The following is a 24,838-nucleotide window of genomic DNA, read 5'->3' as shown; positions in this document are numbered from 1 at the left end:
CAAGTTGACAGCCCTTCTCTGGGGTTGTCGAAAGGCATTCTGGGAAACACAGGCAACACCCTCATCACAAAATAACTCTTGGAATGCATTGAACATCACAAATTGATATCTAACAGTATAAGTGTATTCGAGGGGGGATTTTTCCTTTGAGTGTCCCATTCATTTACAAAGAAAGATTACGTTTTTTACATTTTGCCCAGGTGTTGTTCCATTTGATAATATTGGTTTAGAGATTGTGATGAAAATTGCATATTCCGTAAAATTTCTATGATTTCTTGCATGAGAGGCAGCTTCAGATCCCACCAAGCCAAACGGCAAAGACAGAAATATGCATGTCTAATGGAAAGCATCGATTGCTCACTTTATTACTGTTGTCAAGCCAGCTGTGATCCAAACGCCTCAGCAACACGTGCAACGATGGCCAAATAGGAGCAGGAATCTCTTTCAAATGTTCCACTCGCTATCATTACTGCAATGCATTTCCATTTGTCTAGAAAAGTGTGATGAGTCCTTATCCAATTAGAATGTATTTGCCGATAGAGGTTGTTAAAAGGCCCGGCAGATACTTAAGCCCCCGGGAATGACTAGGTCCATCCAGCCCGCAGTATAGATTAGACAGCTCATCTAATCAGGTAATGGTCTCCATAAGAGAACAGTCAATCTGCCATAATGAGATGCACACACAGTAGAGAGACTGAGCTTCATTCACTCAGGGACGCATCTCAATAATCTAAAGTGGTTTTGTCTGCTTTCTCCCCTCAGTGATCTATAAATAAGCTGGGTAGATAAAGTCAAAAGAAACTTAGAGGATTTGGCATGCACCTATCCACTTCTTTAACTACATATAAATAGGCAGGAGAGGCTTTTTCAGATTGCTGAGATGCAATCAGTGTTGCCATGTCATCTCTGGGTAGGTAGATAATGCAGGATTCCCCCTGTGGCCTTTTCCACTTTTCCATGACTCTCCATGACTAAAGTCAGTGCGCTTCCATGACCTAAAAACCCGTTCCTGGTTTGTTATATGCTGCATTTCAGTCCGATTTCCACTCCAGTTGGGCTGAAAACCATCATCTGATGCAATGAATGTGTGAAATAAGTTGGAAAATACATGCTACATTCCTGCAAAATTACCCATTTGTAAAGTTCCCTGACTTCCAAAGAGAATTCATCAAATTCCCTGACTTTCCCTGTTTGGAATACACCTGTCAAAGTTCAGTGAGGTTCCAGGAATCCCATACCCAGTTGGAACACTGATAGTGTCTGCATGGTGACGGAAAGGTTACACTGACATTCAGATGCCAGTGTGTGTCTAGTCTCCTAAAACTTAAACCTTTGCACCTCGTCTTGGTCGCTCACCAGCGCAGGGTACAAAGGGCAAACGCTGCACAAAACAAGCATTATGTCATGTGAAGCTATTATTAGTCATAACAGAAAACACAAATGCAGGCTCAGTTCAGTCCAAACTACACTACCTGATGACATATAAAACCAGGATCTATGTTGATCAAGCCTCTCAGAGTACAGCTAAATTACTAATCATGCTCCCTTCATTGCCCAGAAAGAGTGGGTGTCCATCATTGGTGCATTTTTGGCTTTGTCTTGATGCAGAAGCAGAGGATATGTAGCATGTTAATAGCTTTCCACTGATGGTAACGAAATGTTGAAATTCATTGAATTCATTAAATAGCATATTTGGGTTACTGTATTATTATTACTTCTGTTTCAAAAGTTAGCTACTGTGAATTCTTAAAGGCAAAAACATACGTTTTCCCACTGTAATTAAAGTTGAGTATAGTACGTTATATGTTTATTACACGACCAAGAGAAATGTGAAAAATATAATAAAACCTTTTGTTTTAAGATGCTCATTTGATTTTCCTTAGTGTTGTAAAAATATATTGCAGCATAATAATCACTACTGTCAATCAATACTGTGAAGCAGATTTTTCCTCACACTATTATCCTAAAATCTCAAAATCCCAAACCTCAAGTCATCTGAAATAAAAAATAATAGTAATAAAAATATATTCACTCGCTGTGGGAGGAACCTCTATCATATAAGAGGTAGGGCTGCACAATTAATTGTATATTAATCGCGATGTCGATATTGGCTTCCACAATTAATTGATTGTGGCCGGGGGCGATTATTCACGCTGGGTTTAGCTTGCTCTGGTGTAGGGCTGCAACGATTAGTCAACGTAATCAAAACTCAAATTACTTATTTGCCGCTGACCTTTCAAAGCGCGTATAAACTCTTCCGTTAGCTTGGATCCAAGTGTAGTATACAATGAAGCACAGGTTACGGGGTAAAATATTTCTTTTTTAATCTCCAACCAGAGACGCAGTACACAGGCAAATGTACTACTTCCTTATTTACACTAATTCTCCTGCGGGTCCTTATGGGAAACTTCAAAATAAAAGCCCACAAACACCCAAATAGACTTCTTACAAAATAAGTGTCTTAGAATACAAATGCCCAAAAACTAAGGCTACAGAGGTGATGATCCCGGAAAAAAAAACAACGGACCCGGTGCACCGGAATCACAGGTTCAAAGATTTGTACATTTGAATGTTTTTTTATTTATAGGTTTATAAAATACATTATGAATGTGAAGGCATTTCGGTTAACTTAAAATGCTCAAGTGAAATAAAACAAAATGGATGAATAATCGTGATAAATAATCGTGATCACAATATCGAGCAAAATAATCATGATTATCATTTTAGCCATAATCGTGCAGCCCTAATAAGAGGACGACGACAAAGGCCAATATTGGCAAACCCAAATATCGGTTTAACCCTCGTGAGCATGTCCTCTTACTCTCAGAGACTTGATCAGCACCAACCCGGATCAAACAACTGACAGGAGGAATTAGTGGATACAGCAAAGCATTGTGGGTATTGTAGTACCTGGGGGCAGGCCGGGGTCAGAGGAGCGGTGAATGCGGGGCGGCAGCATGTAGCGGCCCTCCCCGACCGAGCGGCGGGGGCTGGGGGCGCGGGTTCGGACCGGTCCCTCGCGCGGAGGGGTCGGACGGGGGCGCTCTGGGGTCTGACACACGGGAAACACAAACACCCCCCAAAACACACGCTGGATATCAGGGTAAATGCCATGCTTCAGATGTTAGAGGCAAACTAGTAGCAGCTGGTGAGTGACAGTCTTATTGATCACAACAGTATTATATATTGATTTAACTTTTTATATTGACTGGGCGTTTGCCATCAGGCTAGATTATGGAAAGATCCTGCCAGAGGAACTTAGGCATTGTGACATTTCTTCTGTTTTTATGTGAAGCACTCTTTAGAAAAGTAGTACATAAAAGTTTATTATTATGGCAATACTTGAAGTGCATTTTATCCTTACCCAATTATAATAGTTATCGTGCATTGATGGTGTGCTTATGATGCACTTATGATGCCTTGTGAGCACCATAACAGGTGTTACCATTATAGTATCTGGTTGCATTACATTAACAGAATACCATTTCCTTCCATTGTGTATACTACATTAAGTGTAAACTACTTCCATCTATAAAAGGCTTCCAGGTGATGTAACACACCCTCTGGTGGCCATATTGGAGGTCAGCTGTTTTTGACTGGTTGATCATTTAATTACGGATACATCTGGATTTTGTGTTTAGATAATGTCATCTTTTTAACTAGCTAACCATGGTATTTGGTCAGCTAAACATCACTATCTTGTTAACACATTTGATTTACACACTAGATTTGCACAGTATCTAGTAGAAGCTAGCATTAGTAGTAGCTAGTAGACGTATAACCTCAACATCAGTTGCTTTGCTAAATTAGCCTGCTGGCTAGTTAGCTAGCTACCGAAGCCAGTTTGCTCAGGTTAACCGAGCGGACTCTTCTCAAGTGTTTTGGAGTAGCGACTAGGGCTAAAGACTGGTATACTGTATTATTTGCTTTGTGTCTGTACCATTGGGATGTCTTTAGCAGGTTCAGGAGGGAGGACGGTGGCGCTGGGCCAAGTCTTCACATCCTCTCCATAACCTGGAGGTACCAGAACCTGAGAGAGAGAGAGAGAGCGAGAGAGAGCGAGAGAGACATTTATTATTAGACATTATTATTATTAGAACAATTACTGATGCAGTTTGATTGAATACATATTTATTGTAGACTTGTGACTTGAATCGTACTTGCACACTGGGGAACACATCTACAGATCTTTTCAGCGTTACCCTAAATATGTATGTTATCTGGTTGGTTAACAATATAGGCCAATATGTATGCTATGAAAATGTATCTTACAACACAACCACAGATAGGATGATGCAACATTGGTGGGAGTGAGAACGTCACTAGTCAAATGATAGATGAAGATGTTCCACCACGAACTGTGAACTTCGCTTACATGAATTTTACATTAACTGATGTGAAAAGTAGTGCCAAATGTAAAACATGTAAAAGGACAATCAAGGTAAAGACTGTTCTAGCATGGAATACTTGAACTCAGACTCAAAAGACTGAGCACTGAGCACTTGACACTCAACTCTGATGAAGAATACAATTCCAAAGAATACGAAATACTTGAAATCTAGGGGATTTTTAACATGAAAATGGTCAAATTTATAGATATATTGAATATCAACACAAAATATCGGCTTTCTGTAGTTCCAGTCCAAAAATATCTGCATCAACCTCCAAAAACCCATATCAGTCGAACCCTAGTCTGTTTACCTGTGGGTTGTCCAAAATGGTCCCTTTGTGTGTAACAGTGTGTAAGAGTGTGTGTGTACGCGCACTGACCTGGCCATCGATGTAGGCGACCTCTCCTCGTAGAACCACACGGCGGACTTTACCCTTCACCTTCAGGCCCTGGAAGGGCGTCCACTTGGACTTGGTGAACTGCATGGCCTGAGGAATAACCCACTCCTGCTCCAGGTCCACCTGACAGGCACAGACAGCGGGGGTTAAAAAGGAAGTGTGAGGATTGTTTTTATAGCGCGTATAGAAGTAAGCGTAGAAGTGTGTACCTCCACATAGGTGTTGTCCTGGGCGGGTAGGTTGAAGATCCTGCGTGGGTTGTCGTACAGACGCCTGATGATGTCGTCCAGGGTCAGGCGTCCATCACTGACGGCAGTCAGCAGCAGCGGTAACATGGTTTCCAGGCCGGGGTAGCCTGGAGGAGGACGTTCACCGCTCTTCTCCTCTACAGAATGGGGAGCTAACAACAGGAAATAAACTCTCAGATGACAAATAACCCAGTTCAGAATTGGAGCATTCAGTCCAAACATTTTCCTGACGATCACATGGGAGAGTTGCTGACTGACTGACAGAATTAGTGTTGCACGGTATACCGAAATTTAGGTACTTTTTCGATACTTTTTTGTTAAAAACGGTTCGGTATTAGAATTTCCCAACATTCAGTACTTGTTGTAGGTCAAATGTGTCTCCGGTGTAAGTGATCGAGAGGATGAAATGTATAATTTGTCTGAATCTCCATTTGGTGGCAGTACTGGCCAAGTCATGCGCTTGTACGGTCTATGGTCAGGGGACATGTGCCTGTGCATTCATCCCCGTTGATAGCGTTAGCCTTCGATTGAGAGAGAGAAGCAATGCCTCTGCCTCAACATGTCTACTACTGACAACGACAGCGTGTCATCTTCAGAAATAATACCTCCACGCCTTGTACTGGTTAACAAAACGGGCTGCCGAAGTCTACTGTGGGACTATTTTGCCTACAAAGCCGACGCTGATGGCGAACCCGCTGACATAACGAAGCCTGTATGCAAAAGGTGCTATAAAACAGTGTCGTGCAAGGGAGGAAACACTTCAAACCTCGCCAAGCACCTCAGTGACAGACACCAAGACCTCTCCAAGGAGTACAAAACATGACAGGTTAGCGAATAAGCTAGCTGGCTAGCCAGCTGGTAGAATGGTGATGAGCTGCTAAATTATATAAGATACGTAGCGTATCAGTAGCGTAGCGTATCAATGTCAGGCCTACCCTACTGTATCGTAAATAGCATGACAAGCATATTAGAAAATGTGAGTTCCAAAACTACAAATTTATTAAGCTACAGTTATTTGGGGGTCTCATTTTGGTGCTTTTTAAAACGGTTAAATAGCTAAATAGCATAGGACTACTAGCTACATGTCACTTCTAAACTATGGTGGCTCTATAGTGTCAGACAGAACGGCCAGTAAAAAAGGCACTCTCCCACCGTACATTTAGCGAACATAACATTGCCCATGGTGAACATAATGCCCCTGGCTAAAAAAAAATGTGATTGGGTTGCTGGAGTAACATTTAAGTGGAAATGGCCTGTTGGTAGAATAATGGTTTGTTGTTTTGGAACTATTCATAGAATAATACATGGGCATTGTGCAGGGCAGGTCTATAATACATAATATATTAACATTTGACCTAATAAATATAACCATAGATTAGCAATTTGCCCTGATATGTATGAAATTAAAATGAAATAGTTTCAATTAGTTTCAATACCCTTCAATTGACCCAAAAGTACCAGTAGCTGAATTTATTTGTCTGGATGAGATACCTGTGTATACTGTGGAAAAAACTGGCTTCAGGAGTCTTGTGCGTGAGTTGGACAAAAGGTATGTCATGCCGGGAAGAAACTACTTTATGGACACTGAAATACCAAAGCTCTACCAAGAGACCAGTAGTATCCTCGCTGCACAACTGACAGAGAAACCATTCTACGCATGCACAACAGATCTATGGACAAGCAGAGCTGTAGACACCTACATATGGCTGTTACCATCCAGTTTATCAGCACATCATGGGAGATGCAGTCTTGGTGTTTAGGCTGTACAGTACTGTATTCTGACCACACTGCAGAGAGCCTGACTGAAGCCTTAGAAGAAATGGTTACTGAAACATGGGAATTGGACATGTCTCAAATGGTTGGGATCACGACAGACAATGTCAGCAACAACCGTAAGGCCTTTGGAGACCTCAAGTGGATTCCATGTTTTGGACATAACTTGAACCTTGCGGTAAATAAAGCCATAGACATTGACAGAGTGGCAGCATGTCTGTCCAGGCTCCGTAGAACGGTCTCAGCCTTCTCTAGGTCAAACAAACTGACAAGATCGCTGAAAAAGAAACAAAAAGGCACTGCAGGTAGCAGAGCACAAGCTCATTCATGATGAGCCCACCAGATGGAACTCGGCTTTCAACATGGTGGACAGGTTCTATGAGCAGCAGCAAGCAGTCTGTGCAGTCCAGGCGGAGAACTGCAAAAATTATCACCTCATGCCCAAAGACACAGACATCACCATCTTGGAAACAGTGAGGGATGTTCTAGCTCCTCTGAGTGCCTTCACAGATGCTTTGAGTGGAGAGAAAGATCCAACTCTCTCCTCTGTCCTGCCTCTACTATGGAAGATCTATTCCTGTCTAGCAGACACAGATTCTGACACCACACTAACATGTGACATGAAAAGAAAGATAAGAGATGACATAAAGAGGAGATATGAAGATCCTAGGCTACAACTTGTGCTCAACATGGCAACATATCTTGATCCAAGGTTTAAGATGACTTAACCTACCTAACATGATTTGTAGCAATAGAAAAGGAGGTGAAGGATGAGCTCCTTCAGGGAGCTCTCATGGCTGAGCTCCCTAGAGGAGAACATGGAGCAGAACATGATCAGGAGGAGCAAGAAGATTCAGTGGTACAGGAGAAGAAGAAAAAAACAGACCTGAAAAGCTTTCTGTCCAGCATAACGTTGGAAAAGAGGGGGACAACAGTACAATCTCAGAGAGTGGACCTCGAAAAGACCCCCACTGAAAGACTCATGAATGAATTTGACGTCTACAGCCAAATTAAAGAGATAAGTGCAGTGGAAGACCCACTTTCCTGGTGGAAAGATCATGAAAAGAGCCTGCCCATCCTTGCATATTTTGCAAAAAGATATATGTGCATTGCAGCTTCCAGTTGTGCCTCAGAACGCGTTTTCAGCACCTCTGGCATCATTGTCAGTCCCAGGCGCATAAGGCTGACAGAGGAGCATGTGGACACGCTTGTATTCCTGGCCAAGAACCTAAAACAGGCAAAGGACCTGTCTCAAACATAGACTGATATCACAGGATATTGTGAAGAGTGCAATGTGCATGCCTACTTGAAACTGCAAGTGTTCTAATTTGGAAAGATTTTATTATAGAAAGATGCTGTATTCTGTTCTTAAAATGTTTTATATTTTTTGAAAGATTCTTTTGTTTCAAATTGTTTTATTTTTTAAATATATTTCATATATATTTTTTCAGTTTAATATAGTGTTGTTCTAACTAACACCAGAGACATTTCAAAAGGAGAATAACCAGGTCCTTCAATCTCACAGTGTTACAAGGTTGTTAATAAACTGTGAATTCGAAAATGTGATCAACCCTTGTGGACATTCTGTTTCTGATCTATTAGGTATCGAGTATCGAATCAGCATCATTTCAGTTTCAAGTATCGTTTCGGTATCGAGTATCGTGATACTAAACTTGGTATTGGTATCAAAGTCAAAATTTTGGTATCGTGACAACACTAGACAGAATGACTGACTGGTTGCTGACCGTGGTCTGTGGCGAAGCAGTCGATGATGTCCAGGTTCTCCCAAAGTGCCTCCATGTCTTCGCGGGTTCCCAGCATGGGTCGCACCTGCGCCCGTCCGTCACCGATCTCCGCTACGTTGTCCTCGCACAGGAAGAGGTGGTGGGGTGCCACCTCACATGTTACCTGGATGCCCTTCTGCTTGGCAGCCCGAATGATCAGGATCTGAAAAGGAGAAGAGATGAGAACCTTTAATAAGCCCCATGGGGAAAATGGGTTGGTGCAGCAGCCAAAAGTAGTAGGACACAACAAAGAAAAAAATAGAGATATAAATAACTAACACAACCAACAATCTCAATACTAGAACATAAGTAGAAATGATTACAGCATCATGAGGGTGTGGTGGAGGGTGGTAATTATTCTAATGTCTCAAATTTAATATGGTAATGATTTACTGATGTTAAAATGATGCACATAGCACTATTAATTGACTGCTGATCCGAGACCAGGCGCCCGGTCTTACCTCCTCCTTCTTGGCCAGGTGGCAGATGTGGACCGGCCGCTGGTAGAGCTGGGCCACCATCAGGATCGCAGCCACTGTCTGCTTCTCAGCGTGGGCTACGATGGGTATGTGCTTGGGCCACTTCTCAAAGTGCTTCATACAGAATCAGACAGGAATGTTATTATGGTCAGAGGAGCTGGAGCACTGATACCAGCGTGGTCCCTGTACCGCTAAGCAGTTTAATATTCTAATTCAACATCAAAAATTGAAAAATGCGAAATTCTAAAATGCTAAATTCAGATATATCGTCCCATTCCTAGTACAGAATGACAAAAAGACAATGCTCGACCTACCTCCATCCAGAGAGAGACGTTGTCCATCTTGAGGGTGGAGTAGGTGTCGTTCAGGTACATCTTGAGGCCGGCGGCCTGGCTGGCAATGGATGGCAGGACGGTGGCGTTGTCTGAAGCAGCGCCCACATACAGGGCGTAGTCACAACGGCAGCCCGCCCTGGCCAGCTGAACACACAACAAAACACCATATACCTTTTCACTTCGCTTCATTTAACTTGTAATTCTCTGAAAATACATTGAGGGACGAGGGGCTTCTTTTACAATCACCAATTAGAACATTAACCAATCACTAATTACAACTTCCACATTTCAAGTTAATCGGGAGATTCCTGTATTGTCCCATTGCAACCAAAGAAACAACACTTGATTCCACTGTTGCTTCTTCTTTAAAACTTTGGAGGCAACACAAATAGCCATTGGGTGGCACTATTACTCCATCATGCTTAGAAATACACAGAAAAGTAAAGCCAAAGGAGAACTGGCTTTACCATAATATTTACTGTCTTTCCAGTACAATTGCTGGCCTCCAGATACTCCAAATGCGGTTGTGTGGGGCAACCTGAAGCTCTCTTAGTATCTCTCTATACTGTACCAGGTTAATGTGGGCATTTTATTTGACAAAAACAAACAAAAAAACAGGAAAGAAAGAAAGCTGTACCTTCTGGACCATGGCCAGAGAGCTGGCGTCTATGATGGCGGGGGAAGTGTTGGGCATGGCACACACCATTGTGACGCCCCCTGCCAGGGCGGCTGCTGTACCGGAGGAGAAGTCCTCCTTATGGGTGGCACCGGGCTCCCGTAGGTGAACATGGACATCGATGAGACCTAGGAGTCAGGTGCAAAACGGACGAGAAGTTGATTTCCAGTTCTCTGCAACTTTTATTCGAAAGACCACAGGAGTAAACGTCTCAAAAACGATGCCTGGGGCACGGCTGCGTCCATCGTTGGTTTCGATGGTAAGCTTTTAAGTAATTTTATTGATCTTTTTGATATGTCTGTTCCCAACTTTGTAGTTCCAGACTACTACATAGGCGACGTTATTTTCAGTTACACTGATGCTGGGCGTATGTCAGAATAGAGCGACCCATCACCCAAGAGTTGTTTCTGCTTGTTGTGGCGACTCACCAGGCAGACGGACCAGCGTCTGGGATGTCATACTGTCAATGTGAGTCTTCACTGGTGGACTGCTACCAACCTGACGGAGAGCCTACAAAAACCAAACACCAATTAACATTAGATGTTTCCAACCAACTTTTGAAATACCATAATAAAGAAAATGTGAATTGGGAGTGTTCCATCAGCTGTTGAAGCGAACAAATAAACTTCCTGAATGTTAAAGAAAAAAAAACAACAACAACAAATGGAAAGAGTCTTAGAAGAACTGATCAGTATTGATTAGTATTGGGCAAGTGCCAGCTAATGTTTGTCATATTTCATGCTTTTGCCCAAAGAGGAAAACAAAGAAATGCACTTGGTAATAGGGTTGTCAAAAGTATTGTTACTTCTTTAAGTATCGATACTAAAAATTTTAAACGGATACAATACTCATTTGCAACAGTATCGATACCAGCAGTGCTTTCTCTTAATGAAAAATCAAACATTATTTCTCTGCCTCCACTAGCCACACACACCCACACACCCTGCACCACTGCCCACAGCCCCTCCTCTCACTACTAGCAGTCAGCTGGGTTGTTGCCTCAGTCAGCAAACAATGCTACAGAGTGGTGCCGACGAAGGGGGGTAACACGTCAAACTTGGCGAAGCACCTTAAGGACCGACACGCCAGTCTATATAAAGAATTTCGAGAGGTTAGCGAAAGCTCCTAGCCTGGTTCCCGACTCCTGAATCGCGACCCGCCCACTCTTCAGCAACACCAGACTCTCTGAATCACTTTTTGTCGAGTGATTCAGAGAGTCTGGTGTTGCTCTCATAGAGATATAACACTGCTATATCTCTATGAGAGCAACACCAGACACTGTTATATCTCTATGAGAGCAACACCAGACTCTCTGAATCACTCGACAAATCACTCGGTTGCTCTATTCAACGGCGATTTCTTGATCGGAAAAACGATCGGACCAATCAGCGCCTTTGTGGGCGGGACTAAAGTTTGAACCGTTCGTGCAACGGGTTTTTCATTGGCGTTTCGGCAGAATAATATTTGTTGAAATCATTCCTTAACCAACATATTGTCTTTACAAAGACGATATTTTTTGTCAAAAACGACCGACATTCTTGGTAAAGTTAGTAAATACGCCCAGCATCAGTGTAACTGAAAATAACGTCAGAGCGGCCGGATATGTCAGTCACTAGTGATTGGTTCGGGGAAAATCAACCCCCCCACACAGAAAACGGCTAACAAGGAGGAAATGTCAGACTGAATAATGAAGTGGTAACGAAATGGCCATTCAGTCTGAATATCAGGCTAGAAAGCTCCCGTTTCAACATCACTGAAGCATTAAACATTTATCATAAACGTTAACGTACCCTGCACATCATCCGTTTTAGTTTAGCTAGCAAACCAAACATTAGCTACAGAGCTAGCTAACGTTATCAAGTAGGTTTGCCAGATGCCCGGTTTTCGACCGGACTGTCCGGTTTTCAGATGCATTGTCCGGGCCCGATCAGAAGGCTCGACCGGACGTTGAAATGTCCGATTAAAATCATTCTATCAATAATAATCCACTAACTCTAGCCCTGCTGATTTTTCCCTATCATTGGTGGGTATCTGTTACTTCAACAAGCTAAAAGTGTTCTGATAGGCTGATGACTAGAGCAGGGGTAATACTGTGTAAGTGCAAAGTTTTGAATGAGTTTTATCGGGCCTACTTTATGGAGAAGCGTGCGTCTGTCTGTCTGTCTGTCCGTCCATCTGTCTCGTTTGCACCGGGATTTCCCCCTGCGTTGTCGGATATTAAGGGACTAGTTTGGGTCTCTGTGTTTTTTGCTTAGTTGCTTACAGTCTATGCTGCAGAGGCCAGGAGGCAATATGATGTTTCACATGCTTGTGCAGTATAAGGTCACTCTCCTCAATAAAAAAGAGCAAATCATGACGGCGATCGACACCTGTCAATCAAAAATGTGTTGTTTGATCTCAGACAACTTTAAAATAAAAAAGATTGAAAATTCATTTTTTCCCCCGTGGTATCGAAAATGGTATCGCATATCGATATTTTCCTGGGTATTGTACCGAAGTTAGAAATTCTAGTATCGTGACAACCCTACTTGGTAATATTCCTATGTACCAATTAATGGTCATACAACCACGATGGAGACTTATACATGTTAGAAACAACATGTATGATATTCTAATGTACCATCTAATGGTCATACAATCACAATGGAGACTTATACATGTTAGAAACAACATGTATGACATTCGTGGTGGACAAATATTTTACAGCCAACATTTATATTTCTATTCATATTAAAATCCAAACCAACTTTTGAAATGAGACTGAACCATTTCGTAATTCCAGGCGCTTGTCTCCATTTATTCAACAAATGCGTTTCCATCAGTATTTATCGCAACATTTCTATATGAACAGGAAATTCAGGAAAACTCAGGAAATTCTATCGGATTATGCTGTCTCCATTCTGGTTTTTATACATCATAAATCATGCATGTAAAGCGACTGATGATAGTGAGACTAATGTCATTTTTCAACCTGTGTCTAAATGTATTCTAGTCTAATATCTAGATCTAAGATTTGATCAAACATGATATATAAAAAAAAATTAGCAAAAAACGGGAAAAAAAAGGCAGGAAAATGACAGACCTGAACGAAGAGCTTGGTGCACTTGATGTCGATGATGAGCGGGACGGAGTAGTCGATGGCCATGCGCCTGGTCCGGTAGCCTTTGGTGACGAAGGAGGAGAGCCTGCGGCCGCCGCTATTCCTCATGGAGAGGTTGATGACCAGGTCGAAGTGGTTCTCCTCCAGGTAGTTCATGATGCTGCGCTGCTTCTCCTTGGTGGGACACTCGCTGTCCTCCTCCTCGAACGGCCAGTCCACTGCCCTCACCTGGGGAGGAGGGGAAGTGAGAGGAAGGTTGTTTGTGATGCTCTGCACTGTGTCTCTTGCTGTCTTTTTGTTTTATTTCATGACTCCGTTCAGCATTGCTACTCAGCTTGTGGTTAGCTGTGCAATTTGGTAGGGTTAGATCGATATATCAGGTCATAGTTGGTCCCCATGTATCTACGAATCAGTGTTGTCCACCTGCAATATGGTGCAGTTTGCTTGATTATACATTTACTGTAGAATTGATCGATATTGTACTGGTTGTCAATGGGAAGGCCTTAACCTAAATTGATTCCAATGAGACATTCTGATTAGATTCCACACATGACTGTTTTATTATGATAATCTGTTATTATATCTTGAGTGTCAGTGGAAAGTTTTAGTGTCCCATGATGCTCTAAATGCCGTTTCAGAGGCTTTTCTAACCTGACAAGAATACAATTCTGTGGAAAACACTGAATACTTAGGGCTGCAACTAACGATTATTTTCATTGTCGATTAATCTGTAGATTATTTTCTCGATTAATCGATTAGTTGTTTGGTCTATAAAATGTCAGAAAATGGTGAAAAATGTCGATCAGTGTTTCCTAAAGCCCAAGATGACGTCCTCAAATGTCTTGTTTTGTCCACAACCCAAAGATATTCAGTTTACTGTCATAGAGGAGTAAAGAAACCAGAAAATATTCACACTTTAGAAGCTGGAATCAGAGAATTTTGACTTAATTTTCTTAAAAAATTACTCAAACTGATTAATCGATTATCAAAATAGTTGGCGATTAATTTAATAGTTGACAACTAATCGATTAATCGTTGCAGCTCTACTGGATATGAGCACAAAATATCAGCTATCAGCAGTTTCAATCCAAATTTTTTGGCATGGGCTTTTGCAGCCCATTATGTAATAAATGTCTTGTGTGGTGAAACAGATCAAAATATAGAGCAGTACCTTGACTCCGTGTTCAGTGTAGAAGTCGGCAGTACCCAGGCTGGCGTACAGGTCATAGCCCAGACTCTCCAGAGCCTGCACAGTGGGCAGCAGCTCACTCTTATTCTACAAACACACACACACACACATAGGAAACAGCTTGGAAGATCAGTTAAATCGACATAATTGAAAGGGTTGAATTAAGAAGCGGTAGGGATGCACCAAGCTATTGTCCACCAATCAGCCAAAAGACGTTCTAAATAGTTAATCAGTAATTGGCCAATCACCATTTCAAGTGCCTAATCACATAATATTTACAAATGGGTAGGCAGGAATGTCATGCAGCCATAAGACCATCCTGTTATACAGGATGGGTCATTCTACAAAAACGGTGGAAGTGCTGTCACTTACACAGTGCAAGATTAAAATTTTTACTGTTAATGCTTGATGTGCACTTTTACTAAAACGCATTTCAATCAGTGATTGGATTGGTGATTAGCTGATCACACTGTTAAAAAAAAAAACCTGATCGGTGCATCCCTAATTAACAGAAGTTGAGAGAACTCAAGTCAGTTACATGCTGCTGTCAGTGTGTACCTTGTAGCTGCCGATGGAGAGTAGGATGTTCTTCTTGGGGATCTTGAAGCCCGTAGAGAGCATGGCTTTGAGGTAGGCCTCGTATCGGTTCTCCCCGAAACAGGCCACCTCCCCAGTACTGGTCATCTCCACCCCCAGCACCACATCGGCCCCGGCCAGCCGAGAGAATGAGAACTGGGGCACCTGGAGGACAAACCAACACATGAAACATCACACGAGTAGGAAAGAAACAGCTACGAAACAGACGCTGATTGGATGAGTCCGCTCGGTTACCTTGACACCCACGATCCCCTTTCCTCTCATCAGGCCCACGGGCTCCACCTCCTCCCCCATAATAACCTGTGTTGCCAGGGCAACAAGATCCACACCCAACGTCTTAGATACAAAGGGGAAGGAGCGGGAGACTCGGACGTTGCACTCGATCACCTTCAGCTGGTCGTCCTGACAGAGAAAACACAGTCTGTCACCATCAAGATGCTGGAGAGTTAAATGTCACATTGCCAACTACCACTAGCGGCTTTGCAGTTGCATCAGCATGTCTCTGCAACCACAGCTGGCGCCATCATGGAGGTCCATTAGAGAATTTGATGTGTGCAAATAATGGCTAAATAGTAACTTCAGTCTCAAGAAAAAAGTTACCATAAGCTAATATCCATCAAAATAGTTCTTAAGAATTATCTTAGGAAAAAAAAGTAGGAATAACTGAGATTCTTGAAAGCAAAGTTCTCCAACTTCTTCTTAAATTAATGAAGATAACCTTACACTTGTCTTAAAACCGATGCAGTGAAAAGGTAAATGTTTCTGACCTTGGCTATAAGCTGCAGGTTGAAGGGCCCAGTGACCTGCAGCTCCTGGCCAATGGCGTGGACGATCATCTTGATCCTCTCTATGGTCTTCTGGTTGAGGTCCTGGGGCGGCGTCACCAGGGTGGCGTCGCCGGAGTGAACGCCGGCGTTCTCCACGTGCTCGGACACCGCGATGGCCATCACCACCCCGTCGCACGCTACCGCATCCACGTCAATCTCCTGGGAAATCCAAAAACACCATCCAATTGTCATACAGACTCTGAGGAGAACTTGGTGACCCTATAATATAGATCTTATGTATATGTTTTTTATTTTCTCAGAGCTCAATTTCATCTACTGTGTGGTTTCTCCGACCTTGGCCTCCTGTATGAACTTGGAGATGACGACAGGGTGTTCCTTGGACACGGCGACAGCGCTGCTCAGGTATTTCTCCAGGTCGCTGTTGCTGTAGCCCACGTTCATGGCCGCTCCACTCAGAACATAGGAGGGACGAACCAGGCAGGGGTAACCCACCGCCTCGCAAAACGTCACAGCAGACTGGAGAAAGAGAAGAGAGGTGGAGAAAGAGAAGAGGAGATGGTGAATAGAGGTGGAGAGAGTACTACTTCCTCCTGCATTGTAGTAGCTGTGATGGAGTAAAAAAAAAAAAACTCATCTTCCTAATTTAACACAAAAAAAATTGAAAACTCACTTTCCCGTACTCTGTTTTGGAACAAGGTCAAATTTGAAGATCTAGAATATCAGCAATTGGCATCTTCATTCGAGAAATATCAGCATCCGCCTTCTAACACCCTTATCTGTGGAGCCCCGGTTCCTGTTCTGTCCATCCTACCTTGGTGTCGGAGAGCTCCTTCCACTGCGGCTGGCTGATGCCGATGGTGTCCAGCATCCGGGAGAACTTGAACCTGTTCTCGGCCGAGTCGATGAACTCGGGTGAGGTTCCCAGGATGCGACACTGCTGGCGGTGCAGCGACATGGCGATGTTGTTGGGCAGCTGGCCTCCCATGGACAGGATCACTCCCTCGGGGTTCTCCATCTCGTAGATGTCCATCACCACCTGAGACAGGGACAGACACTGGTCAAACCTAAGCTGGGAACACACTAGAGGATCATCGAGCTGATGGACATCCCAACAATCGGGAGTCCCCGATCTGAGGCTTGCATTAAAAGTAATATTGTAAGTTTTACCATTTGGTATTAACATACTGTGGTAACCTGACTAGGCAGCATTTGGATGTCAGTGCTGACAGGACTGAGCCCGTTTACTAGTGTGTGGATTTAAGTTTAACTGTGTGCGAGTGTGAATTTATTAATATTATTACAAACTATTTCAGTTTGCTACAGCACGCAGAATCTGCGCTGTTCACATTTAATTTACCTAACAGAAAAATGGAAATAAAATCCATTTTGCCTCAATTTGTTCCCTCATCCATATCAGTTATGCACATAATGATGCATAATAAAAAATATACACTGGATAGTTTATATCAATTCACTGCAAAAATCACTCATACATACTGTATATATAATATCGATACTGTGTGAGGTATCAAACCGTACTGAATCATATATTATGAGCCACTGTATTGAAATCATATCATATCCAACAGACCCAGACAATACCCAGCATTAATGAACATAACATTACCATTATTAGGGGAGGTTCCAGTGCAAAAGCCTTACCTCAAAGGAGATCTCGTCGAAGTAGAGGCGGTCACACATGTCATAGTCTGTGCTGACTGTCTCTGGGTTGTAGTTCACCATGATGGTCTTATAGCCCATCTGGAAATAATATAAGAACATGAATAAAAATGCACAGAGTCCATTTTGGTCCATTTCTTGTGCTAAACGCACACTAGCTGAAGTAATAAAGGTAAGAATCATCTTACTTTCATCACAAGAAGTATTTCTATCTTTGTTTTCAGCGAACAAGAAAAATATTCAAAGTTGTACTAGTAAGGATTTTTATGTAAAAATATAGCTGCAAACGCCAATTGGAGACTTCAAGAAAAGAGCAAAAATCTCCAGCATGATGAGATCATTTAAGACTCACCTTCCTGAGCTCCATGATGCACCCGACAGCACACCAGTCGAACTCAACGCTGCTGCCGATGCGATAGACGCCCGAGCCGATCACCATGACGTGCTGATCGTCGAAGCTCAGGTCGTTCTCGGTGCCGTGGTAGGTCAGGTACAGGTAGTTGGTGTGGGCGGGCCATTCGGCCGCCACCGTGTCAATCTGCTTCACCACCGGTAGGATGGACCAATCGTGACGCAGCTTCCTCACTGCCAGCTCCGTGCTGCGGGAGGACAAAAAAAATTGGTTGGTCGAGAGCGAGCTTAAAGGAAGACAGTCCAGAAGGAAAGTAAGAAAGAAAGAACAAAGTTGTTGTCACTGATCAATGAAAGACTGACTTGACTCAAGTTGAGGACACACTACACGACTGAGCAGCAGTGAGTTTCCAGATAGTGCATCATCTTGAAAACTCATGACTTCATGCATTTTCAATTAAGTTCTTGAATATTTCATGTGCATTTCCCAAAGGATATCATGATGACAAATTTTCAAGAACTACTTGAAGATCAACTTCAAGAATTCTGTCACCATAAGGCAACACAAGTTGATTAAAGTAATCATCAATTTCCTGAGCTGAGCAACCAAAATTTTAAATCAGATATAGGTTGATGACTGGTCATGTAGCGTGTCCTTGCCTAACTTGCATATTGCCCACCTCTGTACAGCCAGTGCTATCTGTTTGTCGGAGAAGCCCAGCTGCTTGGCCTTCCGCATCACCTCTGGAGGCATGGTACTCTCATCCTGGTTGGAAGGACAGTGTCAATAATACAAAGTTGAACCTGAATTGCTTTTTAACCGGTACGAAATCCCCCAGTTTGTTTCCTCTTTTCAACATTACCTGGTTGTATGTCTCCAGCAGGCGCTCGTGGTCGGCAATGTTCTTCATCTTGTGCAGGAACCAGCGGTCGATCTTGGTCAGCTTGTACAGCCGGTCCACAGTGTAGCCGGCTCTGAGGGCCGCCGCCAGCACAAAAATACGCTTGTCTGTGGGAGTCTGCAACTCCTGATGGGTGAGGGTGGTGAGAGGTGGGGGCCATATTAGCTCATTAGATTGAGACAGATGAAAACTAGCTTAGTGCTAGTTACAGAATTGTCAGCTATGAGCATCTTGGCAATCTTGGCATTTTGGCAATGTAATAATTGTTTTCTAAGACAATCATGGATACAAACATCTCTAATCTAATCTTTTAGCAATGCCTTTTATTGAGACAACAAAGGGTTTGGAGTAGAAAGATAATACAAGTCATTAGTTTACAGTCTTGCAAATCAAATGACAATACCCATCTACCAATCCATAGCGGTTACGGTTACGGTAAATACGGTAAACGGTAAATTGGTCTGTTAACATTTAGTGACTGTCAATCAAATCACTTTTTTATAGCGGTGCAGTCATCTGACAACAGAAACAGAGAGACATGTCAATAGCAACACCTGTATTGTGTTGTACACTATACTGAAACACAAAATAAGTGATCACAGACAGAGTCTGAGGCAACAGAAAGTTGGCCTCATAACATTGCTGGCAATGGTGAGAACCGATCTATACCCTGCGAAAGTACTTCAGCCATGCTTGTGAGAAAGGTCTGTTCTGGTTTCTAAATGAAACCTATTGGCTTGGTTAATCCCTGGTGTGGACAGTTACTTCTCTAATAGCTGGATCACTACAATAGCAATACAATAACTTGAGTTTACTCAGTGGAATAGCTAGCATTGTAGCTACGCTAACAATGGAAACGCTGGAAACTTGTTCACTTACCCAACACTGGGATGACATCAGAATATGCCAATCATTGAAAAACTAGAAATAACCACCTCGCGGTTGTATGCCTCCGCCAATAAACTTTGTTTTATCATTGCAAGGACAGTCTTTATTTATTGAACATATATAATTAATCTGATTATTAGGTCAACTTAAAGGATTTTGGTGTCTGCAAAAGTAAGTGACAGCACTTCCACCGTTTTTGTAGAATGACCCAAGATCGTTTTCTCAGCTACAGTGGTAAGCAAAAGCATTATGATGTCACAGTGAAGTTGACCTTTGAACTTTTGGATATAAAATGTCATCACTTCATCATTTTATCCTATTAGACATTTGTGTGAAATTTTGTCATAATTAGCGTATGAATTCTTGAGTTATGGCCAAACTCTTGTGAGGTTACAGTGACCTTGACCTTTGACCACCAAATTCTAATCAGTTCATCCTTGAGTCCAAGTGGACGTTTGTGCCAAATTTGAAGAAATTCCCTCAAGGCATTCCTGAGATATTGTGTTCACAAGAATGGGACGGACGGACGGACAACCCGAAAACATAATGCATAAAAAACAGAAAAGGGATGGGAAATCAATAAAGAGGGGACACAAACTGCCTGTTCTTACCTGGTCAGAGACTGGTTTGATGGTATGGTCAAAGCCTACACAGTTCTCATCCACCATCCTCAGAGCTTTCTGGAAGGCTTCCTCAAAGCTGCGGCCAATAGCCATCACTTCACCTATCGAGGACAGTAGTACACCACTCAGACATAAGTATAACTTTCAGGCTTTATAGCTGACACAGCAAATGAGCAGCAGTCATGTTTTCTACAACTCAGGAGACTTAAATTTGCTGTGATGTATGCTTTTATTTTGTCACATGTTGACTATTGTAACTGTTCTCACTAGAAGAGACAGGATATTCCCCTCATTTTAGCTTCACTTCATTGGCTACCAGTACAATTTTGGATTGATTTTTTTTAATTATTGATCAGCTTTAAGGCACATTTTGGACAAGTAAATAGGCTCTGGATCAACCTACCAACTCAATGTTCATCATTAAAACGCTTTTGAAAAACACACTCAAGGCTGGGTTTTATGTGAACTACAGTCTGTACAGTCTTATTTTTTTTTCATGATTCTGTTCATTTATAGAGTCAGTAGTGATACACTGTTCTCAGCTCTTGGTATAATTGTTTGCTGATATAATTTGTTTTCTGAACTGCTGAGCAGGCTGTTTCGGGGCAGCAGGGTCAGCCATCCCATTAGCTTATTGTTGTCGAGATTAATGGCAAGTTATAAAATCAGTGAGCAATGCATGTATGGGATCTTCTGGAACGCCAGAAATCACTGTTGTGACTTCTAGAGGGGTTGTGGGCCTATTTCAAGTAAACATGTAATGGAAGGAGCTTACTTGATAACCCCAGTGACATACATAGAGCTGACTGCTTTAGTTAGGTCGAAGTTTATTATATAGTTATAGTTTTAAGTTTAAGTTAGTTTGTAGTATCTCAGTGGTTCAGCAGGCTAAAGCGTATACCATGCACTTGTGACATTGTGGGTTTGAATCTGGCTTGTTACAACTGTCAGATGTTATCCTCTCTTTCCCTCACCAATGCCATTGCCTTGAAAAATGATGAAAATTCAGTTCTATTGGTCGCTGCCTCTTACCAACACTCTTCATGGAGCTGCCTATTTTGGTGGAAACCCTGAGGAACTTGCTGAGGTCCCAGCGAGGCACCTTCACCACACAGTAGTCCAAACTGGGCTCAAAGTTTGCCGTTGTCGAGTTGGTCACCGAGTTCCTGGTAAAATCCCATTTAATTACTTGAAGTGAATTTTTTTTATAGATTAAAAAAAAAACTGAGTCACAAAATTACAGGCAGTCATAAGGTGCATAAAATAAAATCAACAAAGAAACAAAGAAGAAAGAAACAAAAAAAGAAAAAGAAAAAGATGGAGGAACATAAAAACAAATGGGTAAATACATAAGCAAATAAGTCAATAGATACATAAGTCAATAAATAAGTTAAGGAGTCAACAAATTAGTCAAATACTTATACAAATATATACACAATTAAACAAAAGAAATATGTACAATAAATAAATAAATAAATAAAATAAATACAGGGAAGACGAGTGGTCAATGCATTGAAAATCATACCCATATGGGTAAATCTATTAAGAATTTACTATAGTGGTGGATTGAAAAAAATAAACATCCTTTCAATTCTCCCATTTTCCTTTCACAAAAAACACAAGCTTATTTTAGCCTACCAGGACTTGTCACGCTTGGTTAGTACATTACATTATTTGAATCATCTTGAACAAAGCATAAAGCCAATAAAAAAATAAATAACTAATCAGATCCAGAGTCTTTCTGATCTAGTGACATATCAGCCTTGGTTAATATGAGAGACTTACTTGAGTAATGGCAGTGGGATCCCCAGGCCGAGTTTAGCCGCTACGTAGGCCAGAGGATAACCTGTTGCCTTACTGGCCAGGGCCGAACTCCGAGACAGACGGGCGTTCACCTCAATGATGTAGTACTGGAAAACAATACATACATAGGTTACAACTGACTGTGTGTGTATTTGGTACATCTATCCTTGTGAGAACCAGTTTGAGTTTTGTAATTACTAGGGACAGGACGATAATAATAATGAAGCAAATAATATAATTTCGATGGAGAGCTTGTGAAATTGTGATGGGCAAGCCATCTCATTTGTGATTACTACAGCAGAATAAAATGGAGCTAATATTGCGATTCATTTCTGCCCCACGATTTGCAGTCATTTTTGTATTGCGATATTGAAATTCGATATATTGTCCCATCCCTAGTAATTACCCTCTTTTGCTCTCCTTCCAAATGTCTTGCTAAAACTTGATAGAGCCGACTAATTTAATTAAGTTACATTTATAGTTATAGTTTAGTTTTAAATTGAAGTTAGTGTGTGTTCGCGTGGATGTGAATGTGTGTGTTGGCATGTATGTACACTGTAGGACAAAACACGACATCTCAGACCATAAATCTGTGGTTTTAAAGTACGTGTTGCCAAAAGAACAAGAAAAAGACAAGAACGGAAGTCAAATGCATAACATGGCTTAGAAATAGTTGTGTGTATATATCTGAGTGTACCTGTTCAGACTCTGGGTTGAGAGCGTACTGGATGTTACACTCTCCCACGATGCCGAGGTGGCGGATGACTTTGATGGCGGTGTTTCTCAGCATGTAGTACTCGTGGTCGTTCAGCGTCTGGCTGGGTGCCACCACGATGGACTCCCCGGTATGGATGCCCAGAGGGTCAATGTTCTCCATGTTACACACCTGCACAGGACAACGGACTCAAGTCACATGTATACTGTCTGGTGGGAATGCAAACATTACATAACATTACATCTAGTGATGTAGTGATAATTTTAAAAGTGGGTAAACGCTGATGTACAATTGGTGATCATAATAGGGCCGGAGGTCTCCCCTCCACTCACAGTGACGCAGTTGTCGTAGGCGTCTCGGACCACCTCGTACTCGATCTCCTTCCAGCCCTTGAGGGATTTGTCCACCAGGACCTGGGAGGTGTGGGCGAAAGCCGAGGTCACCAGAGAGGTCAGCTCCTCCCGGTTGTTGGCGAAGCCGGAGCCGAGGCCGCCCAGGGCGAACGCCGCGCGAACCAGCACGGGGTAGCCCAGACGCTCGGCTGCAGCCACCGCCTGACGACAGCAGAGAGAGAGAGGGAGAAAGATGGGGGGACAGACAAAGGGCGTAAAAAAACAAAGTTAAACTGCAAAGAAAAGGGAAAATGCGCAACAAGAGCCAAGGTTTGAGGCTGATGTGTCTTTGTACATGAACCTCTGACTGCTAAGGCAATCCTGACCACTGTTGGAAGAGGAAGAAATAGGCAGTCAGCTGCTTCAATCCAAAAGTATGGGTATCGATCTTCAAATACCCTCACTGGGCAACCCTAGTGTGTGTGTGTCTCCTCACCTGCTCCACAGACAGCGCCGCCTCGCTGGGAGCCACGTGTTCGTTGATCTCCTCCATTTTCTCCACAAACACCTTCCTGTCCTCGGTCATCTCGATGGAGGCCACCGGCGTTCCCAGGACGCGCACCTTGTACTTCTCCAGGACGCCCAGCTTGGTCAGCTCCACGCCGCAGTTCAGAGCCGTCTGACCGCCAAAGGTCAGCAGCACGCCGTCCGGACGCTCGTTCTTGATCACCTGAAAGCGAGGAAGTGGGAGGAAATACTGCGTTCGTGTCACATGGAAACAACCTTGTTGTAAGTCAAAATTAAATAAGTAAGAGAAATCAGGGTCCATCGTCAAATCCAGAGTTCCCAAGTAATATTTACCATCTGAAAGCTGAGGTGAACAGTATTTTCTAGTAGTATTACCATCTGAAAGCTGAGGTGAACAGTATTTTCTAGTAGTATTTACCATCTGAAAGCTGAGGTGAACAGTATTTTCTAGTAGTATTTACCATCTGAAAGCTGAGGTGAACAGTACTTTCTAGTAGTATTTACCATCTGAAAGCTGAGGTGAACAGTACTTTCTAGTAGTATTTACTACTAACACATAAATAGTATTTGTGGCCTTTGTACCCTATTTGAGCAGGGATTAATAAGAGCAGGAAGGTGACTGAGCACTAGTATTATGTCAGTTACTGCTGATAGAGTCCATGTGTACCTGAGTGACGTACTCCGACGTGATAGGCAGAAAGTAGACTTTGTCGGCCAGGCCCTTGGAGGTCTGGACGGTGGCGATGTTGGGGTTGATCAGCACTGTCTGGATATTCTCTTCCTTCAGAGCCTTGATAGCCTGGAGAGACCAAAGTAATCAGCTGGAATACTGGCCAACTGGGCTACTTTAAACCAGCAAGGATGTTTAGGACAGAACCAGCAAAATTTTGTTAGCAATTTCTAAATCTTAAGGTGAGGCACCACAATTGACCTATCGATTGGTCAATTTTGAGATATAAATATTTTGCTTCCATAACTACTGGAGCTTCATAAAATATGCAAAACAATCAGACACCTAGCACTAAATAAACTAAAAATAAACTTGATATAACTAGATATGGCCCCCAAATTTTACTGCTTTTTAATAAAAATAGCTGGTAATTTACAGAGCCTTTTTGATACCCTTTGTCATTTCTATTTTATGGGGTATTTAAAAAAAAACTTTTCACAATATACATAGTATTTTAGGGTTAGGGTTTTTTTTTAACTAACGTTTACTACAACTATTTGGTTATTCATCGGAACAAAACAAGAAAATG

At 42.4% G+C, this 24,838-nt stretch overlaps 1 protein-coding gene across 2 annotated transcripts in view; it reads right to left on the bottom strand.

The window, feature by feature from the left end:
• The window catches only part of cad (carbamoyl-phosphate synthetase 2, aspartate transcarbamylase, and dihydroorotase), a 425,149-nt gene that overhangs the window by 386,439 nt on the left and 13,872 nt on the right, over nt 1–24,838 (bottom strand). For both annotated transcript variants that reach the window (XM_078289706.1, XM_078289708.1), the window contains exons 10-36: nt 24,247–24,378; nt 23,548–23,781; nt 23,052–23,273; nt 22,702–22,890; nt 21,987–22,111; nt 21,234–21,367; nt 20,190–20,302; nt 18,652–18,816; nt 18,469–18,554; nt 17,790–18,036; nt 17,420–17,518; nt 16,569–16,793; nt 16,091–16,273; nt 15,737–15,955; nt 15,204–15,371; nt 14,931–15,113; nt 14,355–14,459; nt 13,166–13,411; nt 10,512–10,593; nt 10,045–10,211; nt 9,387–9,551; nt 9,055–9,186; nt 8,555–8,756; nt 4,998–5,188; nt 4,771–4,911; nt 3,941–4,030; nt 2,911–3,052 (exon numbers count right to left, since the gene is read on the bottom strand). In XM_078289706.1, the coding sequence (XP_078145832.1) occupies nt 2,911–3,052; nt 3,941–4,030; nt 4,771–4,911; nt 4,998–5,188; nt 8,555–8,756; nt 9,055–9,186; nt 9,387–9,551; nt 10,045–10,211; nt 10,512–10,593; nt 13,166–13,411; nt 14,355–14,459; nt 14,931–15,113; nt 15,204–15,371; nt 15,737–15,955; nt 16,091–16,273; nt 16,569–16,793; nt 17,420–17,518; nt 17,790–18,036; nt 18,469–18,554; nt 18,652–18,816; nt 20,190–20,302; nt 21,234–21,367; nt 21,987–22,111; nt 22,702–22,890; nt 23,052–23,273; nt 23,548–23,781; nt 24,247–24,378 (4,387 nt within the window). The remainder of the gene's footprint in view (nt 1–2,910; nt 3,053–3,940; nt 4,031–4,770; nt 4,912–4,997; nt 5,189–8,554; nt 8,757–9,054; nt 9,187–9,386; nt 9,552–10,044; nt 10,212–10,511; nt 10,594–13,165; nt 13,412–14,354; nt 14,460–14,930; nt 15,114–15,203; nt 15,372–15,736; nt 15,956–16,090; nt 16,274–16,568; nt 16,794–17,419; nt 17,519–17,789; nt 18,037–18,468; nt 18,555–18,651; nt 18,817–20,189; nt 20,303–21,233; nt 21,368–21,986; nt 22,112–22,701; nt 22,891–23,051; nt 23,274–23,547; nt 23,782–24,246; nt 24,379–24,838) is intronic.

The sequence above is a fragment of the Centroberyx gerrardi genome, chromosome 18 (genome assembly GCF_048128805.1).
Source record: "Centroberyx gerrardi isolate f3 chromosome 18, fCenGer3.hap1.cur.20231027, whole genome shotgun sequence".
Lineage (NCBI taxonomy): Eukaryota > Metazoa > Chordata > Actinopteri > Beryciformes > Berycidae > Centroberyx > Centroberyx gerrardi.
This window is presented reverse-complemented; position numbering and strand designations above follow the sequence as displayed.